Consider the following 11,733-nt stretch of genomic DNA (forward strand, 5'->3'; position numbering starts at 1 on the left):
TCGCTTTGGGGACACTGAGGCCCGGAGCAGCGGCACACCCCTGGCCAGGGTCACCCTCCCATCCCCCCGTCCCTCCGGGCCTCCGAGACCGCAGCCCGGCCCGCCCCGGGAATGGCCGGATCTGCGGGCCGGGCCACCCCCCTTCCCTGGTCGCGGGCGCGGGGCGAGTGCAGAACAAAAGCGGGGGGCGGGGCCGGGGCGGGGGCGGGGCGGAGGCTATAAGGGGCGGCGGCGGGCGGCGGCCCAGCAGGCCCTGCAGCCCCGGGGCGGATGGCTCGGGCCGCCCGGCTCCGCGGCGCGGCCCCGCGCGCCCTCCCGCTGCTGCTGCTGCTGCTGCTGCTGCTCCCGCCGCCGCCGCTGCTGCTGGCCCGGGCCCCACGGCCGCCGGTGAGTGCCCGCCGCCCGGCAGCGCCCCCGCCCCGCCCCGCCCTCCACGCCGAGGGGCGCCGGCTGGCAGAGCGGGACCCACGGGGGCGCCCGGGAGTGGCCCGGCGCGGCCCGTTACCCCGAAACACTGTCTGGGTGCCCCGGGGGCGTGGTGGATAGTGAGCTTCCCGTCCCTGGAGGTATGCAAGTGGAGCCGGCGCCGGGACCGCTCGGGCTGGCTGGTGAGCTGGACTCGGTCGTGCGTTAGACGCACGCCGCCACCCCCCCAGCTCCCGGACCTGCCCCCTCCGCGCCCGCCCGGCCACGATCCCGGGTTGTGTGTGTGTGCTGCAGGGGAGGGACAGCGGGAGGAGCCACAGGGCTCCCGACTCACTGCAGGGACAAAGACCCGTGGGTCTCCAGCTGGCGTCAGCCGCCAGGTGTGTGGCCTCGGTGAGCACACCTCCAGGCGGGAGGGCTGAAGGAACCCCTGTGGGGAGGGCATGCGGGGTCTGAGCCTGGAGGAGACAGATGCCACCGCCTGGGACCTGTGAGTGCCAGGATCGGGAGCCTGTGGAGCCAGGAGGCAGCCTAAGCGTGAGAGCTCCGGTGTGCCACGGCGGGGGTGGTGGGGGGGGGACGCCCCAGTGTGTGCCAGCCCGTGTGTGTCCTGAAGGCTGCTGGGGCTTCGGGAGACCACTCACAGCCTGGGCTACTGCAGGCACATAGCTCCCCGGGTGCCCGGCCCACGCGGTCGTGCCGCTGAGCCTCCAGCCTGTCCGGGCAGGGGTCGGGGGCAGGGATGGGGTCGTTAGCAGGGGTGGGGACAGGGGCGCAGGCAGACTCTCTGGGGACAGCTCCGGTGACGAGGGAGGTCTGGCCAGCCAGCCCCTGGCAGCGCTGGGGATGAAAGGGGTGGCGGGTAACTCCGTACCTCGGTCTGGGGGCCCTGTCTCCTCCCCAGCCCCGCCCGGCCCCCTAGGCCTAGGGGCAGAGTCTAGGGGCCACCCTGGGCAGCTGCTGAATCCGCGGGTTTAGGAACCTGAGGGACCTGGGCTTTTTAACCACGTGGCCCCACGTGAGCCCTCCAGCGCCTCGGTAGCCCTCACCCCCAGCCTTGTCCAGGTGGGCGGGTGGGAGGCGACAGTGCCCACTGCCGGGCTGGACAGTGTCTGCAGGGAGGCCAGGAGAGCTGGGCACACGGACACGGTCCATCACCTGGAGCTGCCACTGTGCCGCTTGCGCGGGGCCAGGCGGGGTCTGAGCCGGGCTGTCACGCTGCAGGCATGCAGGGGCACCCGGGGTCGCCTCGGACGTGCTTATCCCCGGATGGCTGTTGGCAGGGCCAGGAAGGCTCTGTAAATATTTATCCATCCAAGCTCACAGCTTTCAGGGTTGATGAAAGCCCCGCCGCCCGCCCGCGGAGAGCGGGGGACCCCCCTTCCCTTCTGGAGCCAGCGGGGTGAGGGGGTGGGGGAGATGGACCTGCCTGCCCAGGAGCGGGCGGTGTGACTCGGGCCCGTCACTTGACCTCTCTGAGCCTCAGAGAGGCCCGGGATGGTGTGTGGATGCTCCCTGCCTTCCAGCCTGACCAGTGTCCTCCCCTCAGGGTCGCCTCCTGCCCACCGCAGAGGGGGTGGCTGAGGGAACCTGGGCCAGTGGCAGGCAGGCCGGAGAGGGCATGCCCGGCCCAGCCGTGCCCAGCACTTCCCAGTCCAGGGGCCCCCTCTGCTACCGGCCGCTGGCTGCCTCCCGTTTTCCCGGTTGCAGGTTGACCCCGAGGCTGACCGGAGCCTCTGGCTCAGCTGGGAGACTGAATTCCCCAAGTGACTCCTCGAGGATGTGTGAGGCTGTGGTGTGGCGCCTGTCGGGGAGAGGTGGGGTGAGCGGACTGGGCACCCCCGCCCAAGGCAGGCCCAGGGAGACGCTGGCCGACGAGCAGCTGTCTCAGGAATGTGGGTTTTGGAGACGAGCCACAGCTGGGGTTTGGGGGGACCGTGGGTGGGGAGGCCTGATCCCCAGGTCTAGGTCCAGCTCTGAGCTCCCTCGCTGTGTGACCCTGGGCCAAGACCTGGACCTCTCCGGGCCCTGTCTCTTCCCCTGGGAGGGGGGGCGACGCCTGCTCCCCAGTCCCCCGGGCTGTGGATGAGGCAGGCGTGGTGTGTGCTCACCCCACCTCACTGCCTCCCAGCAGCCCCGGGCGGGGTGGGGGGGACTGGCACACCCAGGTGAGGGATCAGACCTTGCAGCTAGGGAGGGCCCCCCAGCCCCAGGCCGGAAAGGACGTGGGGAGACAGAATGCAGGAGGGCGGCAGAGCAGGGGCCAGCGGTGGAGAAACTGAGGTCAGGGGCCTGGTGGGCTCCAGGAAAGGACCTCACTGCCCGGGGCCCTGACCCTAGAGCCTCTAGGAGTGGTAACCAAGACGTAGGCAGGGAAGCAGAGGCCCCGGCTGGCAGGTGGACCCTGCGCGAGCCCTTCTTCCTCTCTGGCCCTGAGAGCTTCCTTCCAGCTGCCGCTCCCGCATTCAGAGGTCAGGTCTGGAGGCCTGGGGGGGAGGTGGGGGCTGACTGCCAGGTGGGGGACGGCAGGAATTCGGCAGAGCAGCGTCCCAGAGTGGGAGAAGGCAGCCCAAGGAGGGGACTCTCTCCACGCCTGCTGCCCCGAAGGGCGTTACAGAGAGGCTGGTTACCCCTTCGCCGCGGCCCCGTTCCCATTGGACAGATGGGAAAGTGGAGGTTGAGAGAAGGCTGTGACTTGCCCAGGGTCTCCGTGGCGTGGAACTGGGCCTTCTGAATCTCAGGCTGGGGATCTCGCGGCTGCACTGAGCGTGCCAGGATGCAGGGGTCTGGGCCTGGACCTAGCGCCTCGTGGGGGCAGGAGAGGAAGGCACGCTGGGCGTGTCTGTCACCCTCCCCCCACTGTGGCTTGCTGCTCAGGCCTCCCTGGGGGCAGAGGAGAGGGGAGATTTTCACTCGATGGCAGGCTGGGCCCTGGGCTCTCTGGGGCTCCGGGGGAACAGTGCAGCCCTGGCGTTTCTGGGGAGGGTCCTCGGGCCCCCGCCCGGGTTGAGGAAAGGGTTTCTGTTCCTCCTGGAGGTCACGGAGCGGTGTGGGGAGAAGCAGGGGCAGGCCCGGGGCCCACGTCCCCAGTGTGAGACGTGGACGTGTGTCCTCCCGCCTAACACCGGGGGAGGGGGGCGGGGGGCGGGGGCCCAGTGAACCCTGCCCCCAAGGTGTCTAGAAGACAGCGGGTACTTGGTCATTTCCCCTTCCTCCTCTTCGTTTGCTCTGGTGGGGCCAGTCCCTCCCCTGGGGAAGGGGGACCCCAGCCTGAAGGACAGAGCAGAGTTGGGGTTGGGGGTGTGCTGGGAGCGCAGAGAGCCTCCTGCTCTGCCTGCTGCTGCTCCTGGCGACTCTGGAGTCGGCGGGGGGTGGGGGGGAGCTCTGGGGTGCCCAGGCCCTGGGAGAGTTGCCAGAGGCTGAGGCCGAGGGTGGGGCCCGGGCGGCCCAGCTCCTGCCCCAAATATGGCTCGGGAAGGCCACAGTGGCGCTGAGCAGACAGGCTGGGCCAGACGGGCACTGAGGCTCCGGGCCTCTGCCCCAGCTCTGCTGTGACCCTCACCTGCGGCCCGGGGTGCCAGCGCCCCCGCTTGGCTCCGTCGTGTCCTTGTGGGCTGATCCCGCGGGCTCTCCCTGCCTCTCTGAGCTTCTGCCTTTTCCAGGCAGGGGAAACGCGACCTCCTGGCTGGGACGCGGGGAAGGTGGGTGCGCCAGGTCAGAATCACCCCTCCAACGGGCGAGTGTGGTCCAGGGGCCCTGGCAGGGTGGGGGCTGGGCATCTGGGAACTGCCAGCCACCCCCACCCATGCAGAGAGGACACAGAGACCACACAGAGGCCGCGCCTCCGCTGGCAGCACCTGGAGAAAACCCAGCCGCAGCCGAACATATAAATAACTAAATAATAAAAGCTTTAAAGATCATTACTTAAAAAACAAGTGCGTCCCAGCGGTCGGACCCCAGTTCCCGGTGCCCTGAGTGGTGCCGGCCCTGTGCTGAAAGCGGCCTGGTTGGTTCACCCCCAGATCCACGCTAGAGGGAGGGATCACCCCTACTTGTCAGGTGAGCAGATGCAGGTGAGGGAGGGCGGCAGCCCCTCCATGCTGGTGGCAGGTGGGCATCGTGGGCAGGAGCCAGCTCACGGAGCTGGAGAAGACAGACCTGGGGGCTGGGGGCGCCCAGGAAGAAACGCAGGGGGAGAGGCGTCTGCTGGAGGGGGGGGTCCCTTCAAGGCTGTGCGTGAGGAAGGCAGGTGGGCTGCAACCCCACCCACCCCTCCCTGGCCCAAACGGTGGGAGTAAGTGACCCTGGGCACCTGGGGCCCCCCAGGAGGGGGCGGGAGGCCTTGGGATCAGCATCTGGACGCCAGTCAGCCAGTGCCAGAGCACCATGCTCCCCGACGGCCTCCGCTGGAGTGAGGCTGTGCTGACGTCCACACCACTGACCCGGGGCCTTTCTCCTGGTCAGGATGCCCCCCGCCGCCACCCCATGAGCAGAGGGCCACAGCCCTGGCCCAACGCCCCTCCTGACAGCGACGCCCCCGCCCTGGCCACCCAGGAGGCCCTCCCGCTCGCTGGCCGCCCCAGACCTCCCCGCTGCGGCGTGCCCGACCCGCCCGACGGGCCAAGTGCCCGCAACCGACAGAAGAGGTTCGTGCTGTCGGGCGGGCGCTGGGAGAAGACGGACCTCACCTACAGGTAGGGCCAGTGGCCACGAGCTGGGCTTTGACCTCCACCTGCTGTCTGAGACACTCTGGGACTAGGGTGGGGCAGATCCCTATGGCCGACAGGCTGGAGTGTCCCCCGACTCCCGTGCTGCTGCTCAGCGCCCCAAACCCACGCTTAGACGCACTCCCACGCCCTCGCCTGGGAGCGTGGTCTCCGCACCCGCCTGGCTGCCCCACACACCCGTGGGGCATGGCCGGCAGTCACCCACGCGACCTCTGCGGGCTTTGTGCTGCGGGCCAGGCCCTGGGACTCTCGGTGAGGGAGGCAGACGCGGCCCCTCCTCTGGCAGAGCGAGGTGCTTCCCACGCCAGGTTCAGCTCTAGCGCCGCACTCGGGATCCGTGCAGGGAGGGGCCCGCTGGGGCAGGCCAGGTGGTGGCTCAGGTGGCCTCGGCCCCTGGCGCTGAGACTTAGACATCCTGCAGCGGGCAGCAGGGGGCGGCGAGGACGGGTGTGGTGTCCCATGTCATTGCAGCCGGGACTCCTGGGGGCCCCGAAGTGTCCTGCGTGGGGAGCCTGCGGACACAGGAGGGGCAGGTCTCAGGGTCTAATGTCTCCCCACGGTCAGTGGCATGGTCAAGTCTAGGAGGGGGCCCTGGGGCTCCTGGGTCCTTTCCGCCCAGTGCAGACCCTCGTGGGCACCTAAGGGTACACAAAGCTGTGCCCATGTGGTGGAGGGAGCGGTGCGCAGCCTCGGAGCACACCAGGCCCGCATCCTGCACGCCTGCCCCCCCACTGCACATCCGGGGCAACTCCTGGCCCTGACAGCCAGCCCCGTGAGCCAGACCTAGGCCCTCCCACCGCCTCGGTCCTCCCCAGGATCCTCCGGTTCCCGTGGCAGCTGCTGCGGGAACAGGTGCGGCAGACAGTGGCGGAGGCCCTCCGAGTGTGGAGTGACGTCACGCCACTCACCTTCACTGAGGTGCACGAGGGCCACGCCGACATCGTGATCGACTTCACCAGGTGAGCCGGGGGCCTGGGGACACCCCCCCAACCTGGGAAGGAAACCCATCTGCCGGCAGCCGCTGACTCTGCCCCTACCCACTCCCCGACAGGTACTGGCATGGGGACAACCTGCCCTTCGATGGACCTGGGGGCATCCTGGCCCACGCCTTCTTCCCCAAGACCCACCGAGAAGGGGATGTCCACTTCGACTATGATGAGACCTGGACCGTCGGGGACAACCAGGGTAGGGGCTCGGTCCCCGCTTTCCGGAGGGGCCCCGCCGAGGCCCCAGAGCCAGGCCCGGCGTCCCGCTGCAGGAGCTCACGCGCTGCCGGGCTGCCTCCCTCTTCCAGGCACAGACCTCCTGCAGGTGGCGGCCCACGAGTTTGGCCACGTGCTGGGGCTGCAGCACACGACAGCTGCGAAGGCCCTGATGTCCCCCTTCTACACCTTCCGCTACCCACTGAGCCTCAGCCCAGATGACCTCAGGGGCATCCAGCAGCTGTACGGCCGGCCTCGGCTAGCTGCCACGTCCAGGCCCCCGGACCTGGGCCCCGGCACCGGGGCGGACACCAACGAGATCGCGCCGCTGGAGGTGAGGCCCTGCTCCCCCCGCCCACGGCTGCCTCTGCGGCTCCAACATGGGCTCCTCCTGACCCTCCCTCTCACCCCAGCCGGACGCCCCACCGGATGCCTGCCAGGTCTCCTTTGACGCGGCCGCCACCATCCGCGGCGAGCTCTTCTTCTTCAAGGCAGGCTTTGTGTGGCGGCTGCGCGGGGGCCGGCTGCAGCCCGGCTACCCTGCACTGGCCTCTCGGCACTGGCAGGGGCTGCCCAGCCCTGTGGACGCAGCCTTCGAGGACGCCCAGGGCCACATCTGGTTCTTCCAAGGTGAGTGGGGGCCGGGTCACACTTGGGAGACTGCTGGGAGCCAGGAGCGTCATGGCCAAGGGAAGGGACAGACAGGCGTGATGAGCAGATTGACAGACGGGGGGGCCCCGGAGTTCTGGGGCCCAGGAGGAGTGTGGCTCACTCCTCTGGGCACAGCTGGGAGGCTTCCTGGAGGAGGTGGTTCTCAAGGCTGGAGTAGGATGGAAGGTATTGCACCCCATGAAGCACGTGTGGCGCTTGCCCCTAGACACAAGGCTCTGGGGCTCAGAGGTGGTGAAGTGACCCACATGAGGGCACAGCTTGGTGAAGGTCGGGAGGGATGTGAGCTCAGTGTGCCAGAGATGGGAGCCTGGAGCATGCTAGGGGGCGGGGCCTGCTGCCTGAGGGCTGGCGCCAGGGTGGGCAGCCAAGTGCAGGGAGTGGGCGCCCAGGTGGCCTCTTTGCTGCTCAGAACGACCTTTCCCACGTGTACCTCCCAGTGCCGCTGGCATTGCCCAGTGTCCTTCTTGGGGGTGGGGTTGCCAAGCAGGCGTTATTACTGGCCTTTTGTGTTTTATGGACAAGGAAACTGAGGCTGGGAAGGTCTGAGGTGGTGTCGGTGGCGGAATGTGGCCGCTGGGCAGCCCTGTTGCAGCACACGCCTCCCAACCCCGTTTCTCCAACAGGAGCTCAGTACTGGGTGTACGACGGTGAGAAGCCAGTCCTGGGCCCTGCGCCCCTCTCTGAGCTGGGGCTCCAGGGGTCCCCGATCCATGCCGCCCTGGTGTGGGGCTCCGAGAAGACCAAGATCTACTTCTTCCGAAGCGGGGACTACTGGCGCTTCCAGCCCAGCACCCGCCGTGTGGACAGCCCCGTGCCGCGCCGGGCCACCGACTGGCGAGGGGTGCCCTCGGAGATCGACGCGGCCTTCCAGGATGCTGAAGGTGTGCAGAGGGCAGGCCTCTGCCCCGCCCCCTCCCTCTCTGCCCCTCCTCCTGCCAAGGACCGTGCTAACCCCCTGTGCTCCATGTTTGTGGCATGGAGACTGGGGCCCGTGCCTGGGCCCCTCGGGTGTGGCTAGCGAAATCAGTCACAGGCTCCAGCTTCTGTCAGGCTGGGTGGTAGCTCAGACCAGCTGAGGGCAGGTGGGAGGGCTCGCCCAAGGGTAGGAAGACCCTGGGGCTTCCCTGGTGGCTCAGATGGTAAAGCGTCTGCCTGCAATGCAGGAGACCTGGGTTCGATCCCTGGGTCGGGAAGATCCCCTGGAGAAGGAAATGGCAATGCCGTCCAGTACTGTTGCCTGAAAAATTCCATGGACGGAGCAGCCTGGAAGGCTACAGTCCATGGGGTCATGAAGAGTAAGACACGATGGAGCGACTTCACTTTCTTAAGGGCCACCTGAGGTCCTTGGGTTTCAAGGAACCCAGCAGTGGCCAAGGCCTGCGCCCACCCCTGTGTCCACTTACCAGGCCCTGACCCTCCTGTCTTCTCAGGCTTCGCCTATTTCCTGCGTGGCCGCCTCTACTGGAAGTTTGACCCCGTGAAGGTGAAAGCCCTGGAGGGCTTCCCCCGCCTCGTGGGCCCCGACTTCTTCAGCTGTGCTGAGGCTGCCAACACTTTCCGCTGATCATCGCCTGGCTGTCCTCAGGCCCTGACACCTCCACACTGGAGACTGTGGCCGTATCTGTGGCTGTAGGTGCCAGGGAGGGCACGGAGCCGCGGCTGCTGAGGGGGCAGGGCAGAGTGCTGCCACCAGGACTGCAGGGAGGGCCACGCAGGTCGTGGCCACTGCCAGTGACTGTCTGAGACTGGGCAGGGGGCCTCTGGCAGGGAGGCTGAGGGTGGTCTTGGGCCGGCTCCACGCAGCCTGTGCAGGTCACATGGAACCCAGCTGCCCATGGTCTCCGTCCACACCCCTCAGGGTTGGGCCTCAGCAGGGCTGGGGGAGCTGGGCTCACTGTCCTCGCTGTGGGGTCCCACAGGGGGCTGGCACCTGGGTGTCAGGATCCTGCGCCTCCTGCCTCCCACAGGGGTTGGCTCTGGGTAGGTGCTGCCTTCCAGTTCGGTGGTTCTGGAGACCTGTTCCCCAGGATCCTGGCCGAAAGGCCCGGTCAGCTGGTGGGGGTGCTTCCTGCCAGAGACCCTGTGCCCTGGGGGCCCCAGCATACCTCAGTCCTATCACGGGTCAGATCTTCCAAAGCCATGTAAATGTGTATAGTGTGTATAAAGCTGTTTTGTTTTTCTTTTTTTAAAACCGACTGTCATTAAACACGGTCATTTTCTACCTGCCTGCCTGGGGTGTCTCTGTGAGTGCAAGGCCAGGATAGGGGTGGAGCTGGACCAAGAGTTGGGAGGCTTGGCTGGGGACCCGCACAGTCCTCCGGTCCTCGGGGCCGGGTGTCACGTTTAGGGCCCCCCCTGCTCCATCTCTTCCTGCTTGAAGGCCTACAGTGGCTTCACAGTCTGCTCCCCATTTCCCCAGCAGCCTCTCAGACCATCGTCCACCAAGCGCTGCTCACGTTTTCCGATCCTGCCACTGTCAGGACACAGAACCGAACTCAAGGATACCGTGGCTGACTCCTCACTCTCTGGGGTCTACTTGCCTGCCACCCTCAGAGAGCCCAGGATCCGCCTGCGATGCAGGAGTGAGTGAAGCCGCTCAGTCGTGTCCGACTCTTTGCGACCCCATAGACTGTAGCCTACCAGGCTCCTCTGTCCATGGGGTTTTTCAGGCAAGAGTACTAGAGTAGGTTGCCATTTCCTTCTCCAGGGGATCTTCCCAACCCAGGTCTCCCGCAGAGCAGGCAGACTCTTTACCGTCTGAGCCACCAGGCAATGCAGGAGGCCTAGGTTCAGTCTCTGGGTGGGGAAGATCCCCTGGAGAAGGGAACGGCAATCCGCTCCAGCATTCTCGCTTGGGGAATGCCATGGCTACAGCCCATAGGGTGCAGAGACATGACAGAGCAAGTCACACACACACACACACACACCCCTACACAAACACACCCCTACACACACACACACTTACACACACACACCCCTACACACACACACACCCACACACACACACACCCCTACACACAAACACACACCCACACACACACACCCACACACACACACACCCCTACACACAAACACACACCCACACACACACACCCACACACACACACCCACACACACACTGCTACACACACACCCCTACACACACACACCCCTACACACACACATCCCTACACACACACACACCCCTACACACACACCCCCCTACACACACACACACACCCTTACACACACACACCTACACACACACCCCTACACACACTGCTACACACACACCCCTACACACACACACCCTTACACACACACACCGCTACACACACACACCGCTACACACACACACTGCTACACACACACACCCTTACACACACACCCCTACACACACACACCCCTACACACATACCCACCCCTACACACACACACCCCTACACACACACACCCACACACACACACACACCTACACACACACCCCTACACACACACACCCCTACACACACACCCTTACACACACACATCCCTACACACACACACACACCCCTACACACACACACACCCCTACACACACACACCCCTACACACACACACACCCTTACACACACACACCGCTACACACACACACCGCTACACACACACCGCTACACACACACACCCTTACACACACACCCCTACACACACCCACCCCTACACACACACACCCCTACACACACACACCCACACACACCCACACACACACACCTACACACACACACCCCTACACACACACATCCCTACACACACACCCTTACACACACACATCCCTACACACACACACACCCCCCTACACACACACCCACCCCTACACACACACACCCCTACACACACACACCTACACACACACACCCCTACACACACACCCTTACACACACACATCCCTACACACACACACACACCCCTACACACACACACCCTTACACACACACACCCTTACACACACACACCCCTACACACACACACCCCTACACACACACACACCCTTACACACACACCCTTACACACACACACCCTTACACACACACCCCTACACACACCCTACACACACACACACCCCTACACACACACACACCCACACACCCCTACACACACACCCCTACACACACACCCCTACACACACACACACCCCTACACACACACACACCCCTACACACACACCCCTACACACACACACCCCTACACACACACACACCCCTACACACACCCCTACACACACACACCCCTACACACACACCCCTACACACACACACACCCCTACACACACACACACCCCTACACACACACCCACACACCCCTACACACACACCCCTAAACACACACACCCCTACACACACACACACCCCTACACACACCCCTACACACACACACCCCTACACACCCCTAAACACACACACACATACACACACACACATACACACACACACACACACCCCTACGTGGATGCTCATAGCGGCGCCTCTCATAGCGGCGCCTCTCATAGCTGCCAGGTATCAGGTGTTGACATGGGCAGCCATCAGCAGTGGGCCGTTTCTGACCTACTGCCGTGTTCCACCGGATACACGGGTGCCTTCCTGTGTGTCGGCCCGCTCGGCTGTCAGCGCCCCAGGGCAGGGCTGTCGGGAGGCACAGGGCACAGAGTTAAGGAGGGGACGGAGACGTTCGCTCCTCCCCAGCTCTCAGCG

The 11,733-nt window shown here is 65.6% G+C and overlaps 1 protein-coding gene across 1 annotated transcript; it reads left to right on the forward strand.

Moving 5' to 3' along the window:
- The first annotated feature begins 270 nt into the window (after positions 1 to 270).
- Positions 271 to 9,208, forward strand: MMP11 (matrix metallopeptidase 11). The gene is made up of 8 exons (XM_068989924.1): positions 271 to 387; positions 4,891 to 5,120; positions 5,969 to 6,112; positions 6,205 to 6,338; positions 6,448 to 6,689; positions 6,769 to 6,985; positions 7,651 to 7,908; positions 8,458 to 9,208. The coding sequence occupies exons 1-8, from the start codon at positions 271 to 273 to the stop codon at positions 8,589 to 8,591; spliced, it is 1,476 nt and encodes a 491-aa protein (XP_068846025.1). The 3' UTR covers positions 8,592 to 9,208.
- The last annotated feature ends 2,525 nt before the right edge of the window (positions 9,209 to 11,733 follow it).

Source organism: Capricornis sumatraensis, chromosome 17 (genome assembly GCF_032405125.1).
Source record: "Capricornis sumatraensis isolate serow.1 chromosome 17, serow.2, whole genome shotgun sequence".
Lineage (NCBI taxonomy): Eukaryota > Metazoa > Chordata > Mammalia > Artiodactyla > Bovidae > Capricornis > Capricornis sumatraensis.

Excerpts from the sequence above, each read along its gene's own strand:
- MMP11 (XM_068989924.1), top strand. The coding sequence starts at position 271 with ATGGCTCGGGCCGCCCGGCTCCGCGGCGCGGCCCCGCGCGCCCTCCCG. Across the intron at positions 5,121-5,968 it reads AAGACGGACCTCACCTACAG|GATCCTCCGGTTCCCGTGGC; the intron begins GTAGGGCCAGTG and ends GGTCCTCCCCAG. Across the intron at positions 6,986-7,650 it reads CCACATCTGGTTCTTCCAAG|GAGCTCAGTACTGGGTGTAC; the intron begins GTGAGTGGGGGC and ends TTTCTCCAACAG.